This window comes from Camelina sativa, chromosome 11, assembly GCF_030686135.1.
Source record: "Camelina sativa cultivar CO46 ecotype springtype chromosome 11, ASM3068613v1".
NCBI classification, from domain to species: domain Eukaryota; kingdom Viridiplantae; phylum Streptophyta; class Magnoliopsida; order Brassicales; family Brassicaceae; genus Camelina; species Camelina sativa.
This window is the reverse complement of record NC_141890.1, coordinates 14,298,036-14,313,084: the sequence shown is the minus strand read 5'-3', so window position 1 is coordinate 14,313,084 and position 15,049 is coordinate 14,298,036. Positions and strand designations below refer to the sequence as shown.

Genomic DNA, 15,049 nt, shown 5'->3' with positions numbered 1-15,049 from the left:
ACTGTCCTTTTTTTTATAAGTTGCATTTTAAAAAAAAATTCAGAGGTAAACAGAAACATTATTCCTCTAATTTTATTTGTTTCAATTTTTTTAAAAGTCCATATATATCCCTCTAATCAGCAGTTGAAATTATGTTTTAACTTTTTATAAAAAATGATCATAAATCAATTTTCACAAGATCACATATTACAGTTGTGTAGTTTTGATATATAAGAAAGTAAAATCATTTCTGCATATATTTCTAAGAGCATGATTTAAAATGTGTTATTTAATCATTTTTAAAAATTCATTTGTTTAGATTTCAAAATTTATGCGGTATAACTTGGATGATTTTAATAAATTTACTCATGAAACAGAATTTAATGAAGTATTTGAAATCCGACTTTATTAACACCAAATTTTAAATTTTATTAAGCATGGATTACAAATATCATATCCAATAATGTCATATTGTAAAGCATGATTTAGAATCATTAATTGAATAATAGACTGTAGTTGAATTTTAATTCTATTAAAATCCATGACTAAAGATAATTGCATCATATATTTAAGATCATTAAATAATTCATAGTTTCATTGATTAATTTTGCGGAGAATTTTAATTTATATCTACCCATTATATATAGGGAAAATTTTAAATAAAGGATCTTTTTCTAAAAATTTGGCCATATACATTTTTTTTATAAAAGTTTGGTTAATTAGGTTTTATTAATCGAAAATAGCCAATTATACCCTTAATTATTTTTTCAGATAAATTTTGTTGTTTTGGGGCTCTATCGAGTGGGCCTAATTTGTTGTTTTGGTTTTGACAAATTAAGGAAAATTTCACTATGTCTCGACAAAGTAAGAAACCAATAACGGTAAATTTTTTTTCTTCCAAAAGAGCTAATCGAGACAAAACCCTTCCGCCGTATCTCACCATCGTCACCATCTCACCATCGTCTCTCACCATCTCACCGTCGTCTCTCTCCATCTTGACCATCTCACCGTCGTCTCTCTCCATCTTGACCATCTCACCGTCGTCTTTCTCCATCATCACCATCTCTCTCCATCTTCACCATCTTCCGCCGATTCGATTTCTTCACCGTCTTCCGCCGTCTATCCATCTTCACTGTCTTCCGCCTTCTATCCATCTACTTCTTACTCGTTTTGGTGGTCTCCTCTTCACTATCTCAAACTCAATCCGGTTGAATTTCTCTTCTCCATTGCTCCTTGTCGATCGAATTGGGTATGTTAATTTGTGTTTTTTGTTTTGCATGTTTAAATTTTGTCCTTGTTTAATCTCGATTTCAATCTAGAATTGTCTAATGATAAGTAAATTATTAAATTTTCAGTTTGGATTTCTCTTAACCATGACTCCATGTTTATCGAATGTGGTATGTTTAATTGTGGAATTTTTTTGGGAATTTTTAACTTTTATCCTTTTGTAATCTCTTTTTCAATCCAGAATTCAAATGAACATCAAAGTTGTTTATAGAACATCATAGTTTTAGATTTGTTTAGCATATTGACCATATAATTCTTGATTTTTTTTGCATGTTGATTATTATTTTTTGTATTCTATTGACTTTAAAGAAAAAATTGTGTACCAGGGTTGATGAAACAAGATCGATAAAGCTAGTTAACAAGAACAAGAGTGATCCGTTTAGTATTCTATTTTTTTTTTCAAGTTTCTGTTAGCAGCTAAATGATTAGTAGTCATAGTTTTTTTGTTCTTAAATCATACTTTTAGTAATCTGTTTTTTTTTGTTTTGTAAAATTGAAGTCTCATATCTTTGTTGATTTATTTCAGTTTTGGCTAATTTATACTAATTCATTTTTTACTTTTTTCGGCAGGAATGGAAAAGAAGTACCCTAAACGGCTTATGGAAGATGGAAGCGAGCCACAAGTTGGACAGATAAATAACACTTGTCGAATGTCAATCTTACACAAAATCAAGAAGGAATTACCAGAAGAGTATGAGATTGTGAAGGGTGATCCAGTTTTCGCATCTGTATTTGCATTGTATGAGAATGGTCTTGGGTACTCAGCTCGGTTGATACACAGCATCATGTGTAGGCAGTTGGTGACTAAGAGAAGACATGAGCTGTGGTTTGTGTTTGGTAAGAAGCCGCTTAGATTCTCAATGCAAGAATTTCATGCAGTTACTGGTCTTAAGTACAATGCCGATTTCAGTCATGATTCAGAGAGTTGGACAGATGATAATGGGTTTTGGAGCAAATTGTTGAAGAGAGGTGGTATCATTACCATTCAAAACTTGATGAAGACCCACCTTGAAGCAGCTCCATCATGGAGAAAAAAAGAAGATAGAATTCGGTTTGTGTATGTTTGTGTGATTGCTGGGTTGGTAGTGGCTAAGGATGAGAAGAAAGCTATACCACATTCATACATCAAGCTGGTCATGGATCTAGAGAAGGTTAGGACTTATCCTTGGGGTCTTGTAGCATTTGACCATTTAGTTAGCTCTATAGTGGAAGCAAGAAAGAAACTGAAGAACCCCATTAGTTACATCCTCAATGGTTCTCATATGCTCTTCAAGTTTGGGTTATGAAAGCCATTCCTCTCATTGGACAACTTATGGGAGAGAAGATTGACACAGAGATTACAGTTAGCCGAATCTCTAATTGGAAAGGTGCTGCTAAAGTATCATATGATGAGCTCCTCCTTGTAGAGAAATCAATTGGAAATAAGGTCAGTTGACTTCTTCTTTTTTCTTTTAAGTTTAAATTTGAATACGTTGAGTTTTTTTTTGAATTGGTTTCTTTGTTATTGTTTTGTCAGGGTGTTGTTTATCCATGCATTTCCTCCACTGGAAACTTTGATGTATTGGAGTCCATTGAATATTTGAGGGGTGATGAAATTAAATATTGTGAAGTGGACAACTTGGAAGCTTTGATCAGATCTGGCTATGATTTTGGAGATCATATTTGGGAGAGTGGCGAAGGATATGGTGTGGAAGATGATAACATTGAGGATGTTGGTGTGGAACAATCTCAGACTGTTGGAGGGGACAATGAAGTTTCGGTTGGAGAGGAGAGTGGTGAGAAGCAAGCTAATATCCCAAAAGTGTCTAGCTTGAAGAAGAGGAAGAAGAAGCAAGTTGACCATGGAGCAGAGACACGGAAAATAATGGTGCTATCTCAGAGAGCATCAACTTCACATTGTTCATGTGGAGATGATATGAAGCGGTTCTATAAGGAGTTAATTGACTCTTCTTTCAAGAGTTTCACAGAGACCTTTGGGGAACAATTGCTAACAATAGAGAAAGATGTATCAGATATCAAGGCCTTGATATCCAGACCAGCAGAAGTGGATCCTAAGCCAGCAGTAGTGGATCCTAGTCCATCACGAGTGAAGCCCAAAACTTCGGTACGTAAGAAGTAGCTCAATGCCTTGTTCGATTGTAATATGTTGCGTGGTCTTTCCTTTTTGTTGTATCCTTGTTTGTATGTGTATGTTGTAAACATAAATTATTTGTTGTAACTTATGTGTTGTAACTTATGTGTCGTAAACTTATTTGTCATAATTTATGTGTTGTAACTTTAACTAAAGCCTTTCATAATTTTTTTTTTTTGACAGGTTGAACTGTTTGATTTAGATAATCTGTTGATAGACCTCAATGTAGATACACAAGACTATCTAAAGAACACAGTAGGACACTTATCTCAAAAGTCTGTTGTGACCGGATTTGATCCTACACTTAGTCCCAAAGACGCGCGTAAAGATGAACCGGATGCGGTGTTGACTTTCAGTTCTGATGATCTATGGAATGGTTTCGAAGAGTGGAGTAGGCATCTCGAGTACGTGATTCAAATATTTTTATATACATGGTATGATTTATCAAATTTTTTTTGTAATCTTACAATTGTTTTACGTTTACAAAAGCATTCAACTGGGTCCAACTTTACTTGATCAAGAATTGTTTAACCGACTCATGATGGGCTTCAAATGGCTTGAAAACGAGGTACGTGTCAATCTATTTAAATATTATATTTTATATTCTTAAAGTAAGACAGACCTGAGTCTTTAAATATTTACAGGAAATGGATGCAATGATGTATATTTTTCGGGAGCATACATCTTTAGGCCGCCTAGAGTTGGATCGTGTAGGTTTCATGAATTGTCAGTTTAGCGAGCACGTCAAGGCCGACTACAATAAGTTTAGATCGGCAGGATGAACCCACACTTGGAATCACCTTTTGTTAGAGTATGACAAAGGTGAACTGCCATCTCATGGAAAGACAGGAAAAAATTAGGGATCTTCTTTTCCAATAATTGATCTTCCTCTCCAATACTCTCTTCTTCTTCTTTCCCGATACTTTCTTCTTCTTCATCGTAAAAACTGATAGGAGCCATGAGCCAACGTTCTTCGGCTGGATCGTCAGGGTTACCGTCGAGAAGTTCTCAGGTTGGAGTTCCGTGTAGATGCTGGTGTGGTGGAGAGATTAGAACCTACACCTCAAAGACGGAAGAGAACCCCTGTAGGAGATTTTACAGATGTGTTGTTGGTGTGAAGGTAATTTACTTTTTTCAGTCCTTATTCATCACAATAGCTGAAATTTATTAAATATTGTTATCGAAACAATGATTTTAGGAGAAGAAGGAGAAACACATGTTCCGTTAGGTTGATGATGCTGTTCTAGAGGAGATTAGGATGGTTGAAAGCAAACAAAACCAACTCTTAGAGGACCTAAAAAAGATGGTAACAAACAATGTGGAGCTCCAAAAGGAGATGGTGAAGGAGATGGAAGAAAAGATGGAGAAGAATATGATTGAGATCATCAGGCAAGAGCTAATGGTTGCAAAAGAGAGTATGGAGAAGTCGAACAAGCAGAGGATTTGTGTACTAGTCGTATTGGCAGTTTCAATGGCCTGGCTTTATAAGAAGATGATATGATGTCTTTGCTTTCTGTATTTTGTTGTTATGCTTAACACTTTTTGTTAGTCTTGTTTTTTGTACTCTGGTTTTAATGAAAGTTTGATTGAAAGAAAACACCATCAAGGAATTTCAAAACACATGAGTATTATATTAGTCTTAAATCAACACCATCAACGAATTTCAAAACAAATGAGTCTATTAATCGAAAATAAAAACCATCAAACACCATCATTCATCACAAAGCAGCTGCCGTGAAATCAAAAATTCAAAAACAGGAATCTTAAGTTGATGCACAAACCATTGTTATATCACGATATCACAGGTCGTTCTGTTATGCCCTTCTTTGCCACACCGCGCACACTTATGTCTCTTTGACCCTTGTGATGATTTTATCTTGTCTTCAGCGGATTCATATCTTCTTTTTCTTCGCCGTCCTGGATGTCTTCTTGTTTCAGGTGGTCGAACTTTTGCATCTTCAACATACTGTGGGACTCGCCATTCTTCTTCAGGAACACCTATTGGATTAACAGTTTCCTCATATTGCGATCTCCATGCAGTAGTGGTATACACATCATCAGCATAAGGATATATATCCTTGCCTATATCAAAAGCTCCTTTTATAGCATGTCTACAAGGAAGAGGGACGTACCAGGATTCGCTTCTTGTAGCATGTGCAAGTATTTTGGAATCTTAGCATAACTTTTCTCAGGAATTCCTCTAACTTCGTTAACTGCATACTCCCGAGACTCCCAAGCTTGGTGATATGTTAGCTCGCAGTCGTACCTTGAACGAATAATATTAACTATATCATTCGGTTTAGGACCTTCCTTCACGCCCTCATAGCTTTGCTTAATGAGATGTCCAATTGTTCTTGCAGATGGAGTCCTACAAAATGAGTTTTTTTTTGAAGGGGCACATGTATGGTTACCCACAAACTTGTTGATTTTGAAATATGTAGACGCTTGTAAACACTCAGCCCGGAGACGCCAATTACAAGCACTATCAATGCAGCGTATACACCACCATCTCTTATCAGATTTTGTAATCCTATAGTCGCAGTTATATTTCATTGCATACATTTCCATAGTAGCCTGTAAAGCTTCCTTACTGCTGAAATATTCACCATTTTTTACCATTGAATCTTCCAACTTTAAACCAGCAGCATCACCAAAATTAGCATCAGTAGGCTTTTCTAATACATCATTAGTCGGCTTAGGTGAATTCCTTGAAATAATACCTACTGATTTTCCCACATCAACTTCCACATTACAACCATCGCTACTATCAACTGGCAACTTATTCAGATCGAACTGGACTTTACTCCTATCGCCATCAACTACTCTTTTGAATGTAACACACAACCGAATCATGTTTATCTTTTTCAGATATGCAAGAAAATTTTTCATACCTCTATCATTTGTCAATACAACAGGAGGACAATCAACTTTAACCTCTGTGGGTAGATAACTGAATTCCACATCAAACATATTTTGCTCTATTTCATAGTCTTCTGAAACCATCACCTTCAACTCTTCAAGAGATGTAGTGGGTTGCAAAGTCAGTAATCTAGCACGTTTTTCTTCATCATCAATAAATCTCCACTCCTTCTTGGCATCCAGTGTCCATACACCACAAGTAACATAAATTTGCATCATAAACAGGTAAGTGAAAGCTTTTGTGGAAGGTGGAAGAGATGGTGACCGATAACGTTAAGGTATAATGTCGATTTTTCTTAATTTGTTTAGCTTCTAAATAATTTAGAATATGTATTCTAAAATGTATTAGAACAAATCTAAACAATAATTACGAAATCTTAACCATAAATTAAGAATATTTAAAAAATATTTAAAAAATATTCACTTTCCTTATTTAATTTATTTTCTTTCTATTTTAAGGGTATTCTAAGGTTTACAGATTACAAATTCTAAAATTTCTATGATATATCTTCTACTTCTTTTAGTATATAGGGTAAAACGTAGAAAACGAATTCTGAATTGAAGTAGAATGAAGAAAAACGTAGAATTCATATTCTTAATTTTGTAGAACATACAAAATTCAGAATCTGAAATTTTTAGAACAAATTTTCCGTCTAAACTTCGTAAAACATGTACAAACTGTAGAATGAACAATCTAAATGTTTCAGAAAGAGAAAAAATCGTAGAAAGTCTATTCTAAACAATTTAGACCAAAAATCAGCAAATTACAAACTGATTTTTGACATCCAAAACATTTTTTTTTCAAATTTTTTTTTACACAGTTGTATACTAACATGGGTTTTCTGTTTGTTTATTGGTTCAAACTCCTAAAAACTTAACTATTTCTATTAGTAGGGTCATTTTCGTCATAGTTGACAATCTTAAAAAAAAGTATAGATGGCCAAATTTTTAGAAAAAGATCCTTTATTTATAATTTACCCGTATATATATGAACATAGAAGTTAAATGCATATGAAGGATTTAAGATCTATTCATGTTCATAAATTCCCATATTCTATTTTCACTTTTATACAATTCTTTGTTTTTATTTGCATACTTTTCATCCAAACTTGATAAAGAATTAAAACACTTTATTAGATCTTACAACTACAAGAACAACAACAACAAAAAGTGTTTAGTAGAACTTTCAATTATCTTCATCCAATACTTTAAATTATCCTTATATTAAAAAATTTAGTAGAACATTAAATCATTTCCTCCAAATATAGGAAGCAAAGGTGCATAATTGGAACATTAAATCATTTCTTTGGATTACTATTTATAGTTTTTTTTTATCGATGCTATTGTCTGATTTTCTTGCCTCATCTATCTCCAGAGAACAAGTCTTGGAGACAGAATGTTACATGAATCTGATATAGGTGAATACATTAGGTTGATGAATGTAGCATTTGCTACTAAGTTTAGACAGTGGATGATGATTTGCCCACCTCAAGAGGGGTGGTCTGATTTGAATTGCAAAAGTGGGACTACGTCGCTTCGTGGGTAGCTGGTAATCCTCAAAATACTTAAGCCTACTTCTAATCGAGGATGTTTATTGAACCTATGTCGTTGTGATTTTGTCTAGTTTTCTTAGATATTATAAATGACTATCTCGAAATCTACTTTGAAAGGTTTTGTCGTTGTCATGTTTTCTTAGATATTTTAAAATGAATTATAAGACTATCTCGAAATCTACTTAGAAAGGTTTTGAGAAGGTTTTGTCATCTGCTCAAAACCAAACTCTTAAAAAAGGTTTCGAAACTTGGTCTTCTACTAGCTCGCTAATGATTCTTATTGAATGTCGCTAACAAAGAGCCATTTCGGTCTCCTCCAAAGCTACTAATACCATTGTTAGTTGAGGAGTATAAGCTATCCATATCAACACGTATCTAGATATACTCTATTTTAAATGTAAAGATTGTACTTTTGTACGAGACATTAGAAGATCATACGTTTCATGCCTTTCAAAAGAACGGGTGAATCAAACCAAACATAGGTCGTACCGTACAACTACATTCATAGTAGTTTGGAAAATCCAACACCATCTTTGAATTCAAAATTCTTGTAGCTAATTGCAAGGTTGTTTTGGTCAAACAATGCAAGACAAGACGAGATATCATCAGTCGATGATTCAAACAGGACAGCAAGCGTCTAAGTCATCTGGATAGTAGTCAACATCCATAAAGAATGAGGTCATCTCATGGACCTTCTCATATATCTTTACAGAAAGTTTGTGAGACGTATCATCCTTCATGAATCTATGAACTTCCCCTTGTATTTCGATCTGGCTATACCCGGGATCTTTTTTAACTCCTGCATTCTCCATTCTCCGTCTAACCTTTGAGGCAGCATCCAGGAATCCACAACTCGCATATCCATTGGCAAACACCACGTAATTTCCCCCATTTGTTGGATCCAACTCCAACAACTTTGTAGCTGCGACTTCTAGCAGTTTCACATTCCCGTGAATCCTGCAAGCCCCAAGTAAGGAACCCCATACCGGAGCGTGCTCCTTGCAAGGTGACCTCATAACAAACTCGTACGCTTCTTGTATCCTACCAGCACGACCTAACGTATCAACCATAGCTGCATAGTGTTGTCCCTCGGGTTCAATCCCGTAATCCCTCTTCATGGAATTGAAATGCTCCCAAGCTTTATCAACAAAACCTCCATGGTTACACGCAGTGAGAACCACCAAAAATGTAACAGGATTTGGTCTACAACCATCTTCCTTCATCTTATCAAAGCACTTTAACACCTCTGAGACTTTTCCATGATAACCATACCCAGACATCAATGAAGTCCATGTAACGACGTTTCTGGTGGACAACTGATCAAATAATTTGTGGCCATCAGAGAAACTGCTGCATTTGAAGTACATATCAACAAGGGCACTATCGACTATAATGTTGGACTTGATATGGCACTTAATCATCACAGCGTGGGCTCTCATTCCGTGTTCCAGGGATGCTAACGCAGAACAAGCTCTAAACACTGAAGCAAAGGTATACTGGTCCGGAACTATTCTGTTGTGTCTCATATCATAGTATATATAAAGCCCATCTTGCTCCAGACCCTTTTGCACATACCCAGATATCATGGCGTTCCATGGAATCAAATCATCCTTACAATGCAAACAACGAAAGAGAATCCCAGCAGTTTGAAGTTCCCCAGATAAGGCGTAAAGTATCAACAACTTGACTTTCAAATACTCATTGGGAGCAAATCCTACAACAACCATCTGAGCATGTATCCGTTTCCCTTCTGTATACTCCTTCCTTTGCTTACATTCCTGCAACATCACAGCATAAGTCTCAGGCTGGACTTGCAACCACCCGCTACGCCACAATAACCCAACAGCTTCTTTCAACCTCCCAGTAACACACAGACCCTTTAGTGTCTTATCCAGCTTCTCTTTCTTTCTCTGACTCTCCACCTGAAAGCTAGAAACATGTTGCAGGTGACGAACCAAACTTAATCAAGGGAAAGATTCAGACTTTACAACATCATAGGAGATGATCATAGGGTGTGAATTAAAAACTAAGACCAGATTCATCAACGAAAAGGCAAATGATTATTCGAAATTGGGATAGGGTCTGAGAATATAAACCTGCTAATCCTCCTCTCGGCAAGCATCCGGCGTAGGATCGTGGTTGCGTTGCCGGAAAACATAGGACCACCACAAGACGAAGACTGAGACGCCTCTGTTTGTAACTCCCGAGTGTAAACAACCATGGCGAGCCTGTTCAGCGTGAAGCAGATAGAAGAAGAATAGGATTTGTGAGAAAGAGAAGACGAGATTTGTAGTGTTCTCATTCCAGTAAACGAACATTCCCATCAACGGAGATTGTTCCCATTCTTCAATTTGATTTCTCGATTTTAGGGTTCAAATAATCTGTTTATTATATTCAAGGTTATTGTACGCCATCTAGCAAAGAGTCAAGATGGCCGAGTTGGTCTAAGGCGCCAGCTTCAGGTGCTGGTCCGAAAGGGCGTGGGTTCAAATCCCACTCTTGACATTCACATTTTTTATTTTTATTTTATTTTACTTTTATAATAAACAACTTAACTCGTATCAGTTATCATCTGAGTTTAAAATATAAAAATAAATCTTTGCAAATAACAGTTTTATTAATTATTTGGAACAGTTAATTTCTATTATGTTACGTTATAAGTTTATAATTGCGATGATTTTGTTTTAAATCGATTTATAACGTCATTTGGTCGAAGATTAAGTGCTGTGTAGACAGCTATTAAAATTTGACATTGAACTGAAGAAGCAGTGTACTTCTTTTTTTACTAGTTTTTGTAATGGCACAGAACAGTTTCCATCTTTTGTTTCGATTTAAATAAATTCATTACACAAAAAACATGGTCGACAGCAAAAAAAAATATGGATAAAAATGATAATAGTTACATTTTTTTTTAAAAAAGAGTGATATATTGAGTCATTTACCTTGGCATTTCCATTGTGAAATGATTGTCTATTTATCTCGAATAAGAAATGATAGTCTGGTATAAACTTCCGAACATGATTCCTCTCTTTGTTCACAGATGTATATTATATTTATGTTTGGCACCCACAATAAGAACCAATTACATTATCCCATTTTAGGAAAATATGGGGATCGAATCCTTTTGGTGATAGAGGACTTGGTCAAGTGGAGAGGATCACTAGCCTAAATGCCTCGTCTTTCGAACATGATTCCTTGTCGTTTGAATCTACACGAAACAAAGTTAGGTTATCCACAAAAGAAAAAGACAAACAAAAAAAAAAAAGAAAAAGACCGAAGAAATAAGAAGGGTGAAAAACAAATTCTTCAATGAAAGAAAATTAAAATTGTTTTGATCGTTTTATTCATTATATATGGAATTGCTCGAGTTTGCCCGCATCATCAGGTTAAATAACACATAAGAATAACAACTTTTACATGTCACTGATTCTTAGTTTTATTAGCTACCAAAAAACAAAAGTTATAAAGAAGAACCATTAAAAAAGACTCATACGAATCCAACATATAAAGCATACAAACATTCAATGAAAGAAAAACTTGAATCCTATATAATGCAGTAATGCACATATATAATTATTAATTTCATGTTACTGAGAGATGTTTATCCAATTTCCAAACCAAAAATAAACAAAAAGTATAGGAGATAAGTAAAAGAGAGAAGATAATACTAGGAGAGAAGAAAAGAGACAGAGGAATAAAACTATTTCTATACTATTAGACAGGTAACTGTCGATGAAGTTCCTCGTACAAGTAAAAATTATTCCAACTCGAAACTTTGATAAACTTATGATGGTGTCATATTATACCAATAATAGCCAGATCCAACTGTTACAGTTATTAACTAACACAACTATAGGAGATGGGTTTTTCTTTTTTTTGACTAATGGGATTGTCAGAAGAAAACACAGCCACTAAAAAACTACATAACCATATTTTCCAGTGAATCATTCTTATCTCAAATATTGACCTAAAGTTAATCCTTAATTATTGGATATTAGACCACTTGTTTTAGCATATCACACTGTTATCTTTATCTTCTTATCTTCTTCTTCTAAATTTAGCATTTGAGTCCTGACTTTATTATCTATATATATATACAGTTTCACGTATCCTTAAGACTCACATTCTTGTGTTTGTTTCAAAGTATATTGTAAACTTCAATTCCGACGAGGAACAAAAAAACTATTTGTTTACCCAAGTATTGGCAGGAAAAACTCGTATTCAAGAGTGTTAACTTCCCTCCCAGGTAAGAAAAATTGCCCTGAAGATATCAACTCTTACAAATTCTTCCCTGCACAAGGTAAGTTTGTTAAGTTACCAAAACACAAGTTACACTTCTGGCATCCATGCATTAGGGTTGATATAGGCTCATGTTTTATGCTTTGGATTTTTTTTTTTTTACTTTAGATTAAATTACTGAGATTATTATCCACTGCAAAATAAATTTCGAGTTGTGTGCAAGGGTCAAAATGTATTTAGTTTCCAGATCAAAAAAAGGAGAAGATACTATCAAAATGTTTAACCGTTTGTAGATTTATTAATACGAAACGGTCAAAAAGATTAGGCAATGTAGGTCCCACTTATTAACTGTTGTATAATTAAGAGAATCTTATGCAAAATTCATCTCATCTTCTAATTCTATCCTCTCATCTCATCTCTTGTGTTCTAAGATTCCATTTTCATCTCATCGTACACTCAAACACCGTAACATTTTTCGTGACTGGTACGACTCAAAAAAAATCTCAAACGGATGACTTCTGTTTTTTTTTGTTTTAACTTATTATGTTTTTCCTCACTTGACTGTCTTATTCGATTTGGTCTGGTTTTAATTGTTTTGACTGTAAGATCTGTTTTAAATGGAAAGGAACAAAAAAACAAAATCTCAAAAGCTTGAATGATCATGGATTTTTTTTAATTTCCAATTTCGAATATATTCGTTGAAATCTCTTTCTCTATATTAATTTTGTTAATGGGAATCACAGGCTAACAGACTAATAATCTCTACCGAGAGAATCCATCCGGAGAGATCACAATACAACAATGGTGGAAGGAGGCATAGCTAAAGCAGACAAAACAGAGTTCACAGAGTGTTGGAGAACGACATGGAAGACACCTTACATCATGAGATTAGCTCTCTCCGCTGGTATCGGAGGTCTTCTCTTCGGTTACGATACGGGAGTCATCTCAGGAGCTCTTCTCTTCATCAGAGAAGATTTCGATGAAGTTGATAAGAAAACATGGCTTCAGTCTACTATTGTTAGTATGGCGGTGGCCGGAGCCATCGTCGGAGCTGCCGTCGGGGGTTGGATCAACGATAAGTTTGGTAGGAGGATGTCGATTCTTATCGCTGATGTTCTTTTCTTGATCGGTGCGATTGTTATGGCGCTTGCTCCTGCTCCGTGGGTTATCATCGTTGGAAGAATCTTTGTTGGGTTTGGTGTTGGTATGGCTTCGATGACGTCGCCGTTGTACATCTCTGAAGCTTCTCCGGCGAGGATTAGAGGTGCACTTGTTAGTACTAATGGTCTTCTCATCACTGGAGGACAGTTCTTCTCCTACCTTATCAATCTTGCTTTTGTCCATGTAAGTGAAAATGATTAGCTCTGTTTTATTAAACTCTGTTTTGTTTGTTATATCACCAAATGAGAAAAAGTCTCTAAATCTTGATTGAAACAGACTCCGGGAACATGGAGATGGATGTTGGGAGTTGCGGGAGTTCCGGCGATAGTTCAGTTTGTGCTTATGCTGTCTCTGCCTGAGTCTCCACGGTGGTTATACAGAAAGGATAGGATTGCGGAGTCGAGAGCAATTCTTGAGAAGATTTACCCGGCGGACGAAGTGGAGGCGGAGATGTTAGCTTTGAAAGAGTCTGTGGAGGCAGAGAAGGCGGACGAGGCGATCATCGGAGATAGCTTCAGCACTAAAATTAAAGGAGCTTTCGGGAATCCTGTTGTTAGACGTGGGCTCGCGGCTGGTATCACAGTGCAAGTGGCACAGCAGTTTGTGGGGATCAACACTGTCATGTACTACAGTCCTTCAATAGTTCAGTTCGCTGGTTACGCCTCCAACAAGACAGCTATGGCCTTGTCTCTCATTACTTCTGGCTTGAACGCGGTGGGTTCGATTGTGAGTATGATGTTTGTGGATAGGTACGGGAGAAGGAAGCTGATGATCATCTCTATGTTTGGGATCATTACATGTCTTATCATATTAGCCACTGTGTTCTCACAAGCGGCCATTCACGCCCCCAAGATTGATCCGATGGAGTCGAGGACGTTTGCTCCAAATGCTACTTGTCCAGCGTATGTCCCGCTAGCAGCCGAAAATGCTCCTCCTTCAAGGTGGAACTGCATGAAGTGTCTCAGGTCCGAATGTGGATTCTGTGCCAGCGGAGTACAGCCGTATGCACCAGGAGCATGTGTGGTGTTGTCGGATGATATGAAAGCAACTTGCGGCTCAAGAGGAAGAACATATTTCAAAGATGGATGCCCAAGCAAGTTTGGGTTCTTAGCAATAGTGTTTTTGGGTCTTTACATCATAGTGTATGCTCCAGGTATGGGCACTGTCCCGTGGATCGTCAACTCTGAGATCTATCCACTCAGATATAGAGGTGTTGGTGGAGGGATAGCTGCCGTCTCGAATTGGGTCTCCAATCTCATTGTGAGTGAGAGCTTCCTCTCACTCACCCACGCTCTCGGCTCCTCTGGGACCTTCCTTCTCTTTGCCGGCTTCTCCACAATCGGGCTCTTCTTCATTTGGCTGCTCGTTCCTGAAACCAAGGGGCTTCAGTTTGAGGAGGTTGAGAAGTTGCTTGAGGCCGGCTACAAGCCCAGTCTCTTGCGGCGGAGGAACAAGAAGGGCAAAGAGGTCGATACGGCTTAAGACGATGATGATCACTGACCTTTCTCTCTATATTTTTATTGTTATTCGCAACCAATTCCCATTTCAACATTGTATCGAAGACCTTTTAAAACTTCAAAGAAAACATGAATGAAAGCAAAGCTTCTCAAAGACCTTAAGAGCTCTTATACTAACGTGAATTTACCCCAAAAAAATGAGTTTGCAAGAGCATGCGACCAACTTAGGCAAACAGCTTTGTGTAGCCCAAAGCATCAGGTTAAATAATAAGTGAATTACTTACTTTTGAGACAAAGCCATAACTATCAATGTCAAAGTGGTG

The 15,049-nt window shown here is 36.3% G+C and overlaps 3 protein-coding genes, 1 non-coding gene and 1 pseudogene across 7 annotated transcripts; 4 read left to right on the top strand and 1 right to left on the bottom strand.

Annotated features, from left to right (window-relative positions):
• The first annotated feature begins 2,548 nt into the window (after positions 1 to 2,548).
• LOC147933976 (uncharacterized) lies at positions 2,549 to 4,179 on the top strand. Its single transcript, XM_087472416.1, has 5 exons — positions 2,549 to 2,692; positions 2,783 to 3,370; positions 3,581 to 3,801; positions 3,887 to 3,965; positions 4,042 to 4,179. Exons 1-5 carry the CDS (start codon positions 2,549 to 2,551, stop codon positions 4,177 to 4,179), a joined length of 1,170 nt encoding a protein of 389 aa, XP_087328542.1.
• Positions 4,180 to 4,355: 176 nt separating this feature from the next.
• Positions 4,356 to 4,898, top strand: LOC104728003 (uncharacterized protein At4g04775 pseudogene; annotated as a pseudogene).
• Positions 4,899 to 8,293: 3,395 nt separating this feature from the next.
• LOC104723472 (pentatricopeptide repeat-containing protein At4g16470) lies at positions 8,294 to 10,268 on the bottom strand. 2 transcript variants are annotated; one of them, XM_010441848.3, is made up of 2 exons: positions 9,966 to 10,268; positions 8,294 to 9,798 (listed from the first exon to the last, which is right to left on the bottom strand). In XM_010441848.3, exons 1-2 carry the CDS (start codon positions 10,169 to 10,171, stop codon positions 8,487 to 8,489), a joined length of 1,518 nt encoding a protein of 505 aa, XP_010440150.2. In that variant the 5' UTR covers positions 10,172 to 10,268; the 3' UTR covers positions 8,294 to 8,486. The 2 variants fall into 2 exon arrangements, with proteins under 2 accessions (XP_010440150.2, XP_087327124.1); XM_087470998.1 differs by having other exon boundaries at positions 8,294 to 9,791; positions 9,966 to 10,241.
• Positions 10,269 to 10,293: 25 nt separating this feature from the next.
• On the top strand, positions 10,294 to 10,374 carry TRNAL-CAG (transfer RNA leucine (anticodon CAG)). Its single transcript has one exon. It is a non-coding gene; the product is annotated as a tRNA-Leu (tRNA).
• Positions 10,375 to 11,983: 1,609 nt separating this feature from the next.
• LOC147933975 (inositol transporter 4-like) lies at positions 11,984 to 14,880 on the top strand. 3 transcript variants are annotated; one of them, XM_087473708.1, is made up of 3 exons: positions 11,984 to 12,115; positions 12,852 to 13,452; positions 13,546 to 14,880. In XM_087473708.1, the coding sequence occupies exons 2-3, from the start codon at positions 12,910 to 12,912 to the stop codon at positions 14,749 to 14,751; spliced, it is 1,749 nt and encodes a 582-aa protein (XP_087329834.1). In that variant the 5' UTR covers positions 11,984 to 12,115; positions 12,852 to 12,909; the 3' UTR covers positions 14,752 to 14,880. The 3 variants fall into 3 exon arrangements, with proteins under 3 accessions (XP_087329834.1, XP_087329836.1, XP_087329835.1); XM_087473710.1 differs by having other exon boundaries at positions 11,991 to 12,169; XM_087473709.1 differs by lacking the exon at positions 11,984 to 12,115 and adding an exon at positions 12,497 to 12,592.
• The last annotated feature ends 169 nt before the right edge of the window (positions 14,881 to 15,049 follow it).

Excerpts from the sequence above, each read along its gene's own strand:
- LOC147933976 (XM_087472416.1), top strand. The coding sequence starts at position 2,549 with ATGAAAGCCATTCCTCTCATTGGACAACTTATGGGAGAGAAGATTGAC. Across the intron at positions 3,371-3,580 it reads GAGTGAAGCCCAAAACTTCG|GTTGAACTGTTTGATTTAGA; the intron begins GTACGTAAGAAG and ends TTTTTTTGACAG. Across the intron at positions 3,966-4,041 it reads TCAAATGGCTTGAAAACGAG|GAAATGGATGCAATGATGTA; the intron begins GTACGTGTCAAT and ends AAATATTTACAG.
- LOC104723472 (XM_010441848.3), bottom strand. The coding sequence starts at position 10,171 with ATGAGAACACTACAAATCTCGTCTTCTCTTTCTCACAAATCCTATTCT. Across the intron at positions 9,799-9,965 it reads GCCGAGAGGAGGATTAGCAG|CTTTCAGGTGGAGAGTCAGA; the intron begins GTTTATATTCTC and ends ACATGTTTCTAG.
- LOC147933975 (XM_087473708.1), top strand. The coding sequence starts at position 12,910 with ATGGTGGAAGGAGGCATAGCTAAAGCAGACAAAACAGAGTTCACAGAG. Across the intron at positions 13,453-13,545 it reads TCAATCTTGCTTTTGTCCAT|ACTCCGGGAACATGGAGATG; the intron begins GTAAGTGAAAAT and ends TGATTGAAACAG.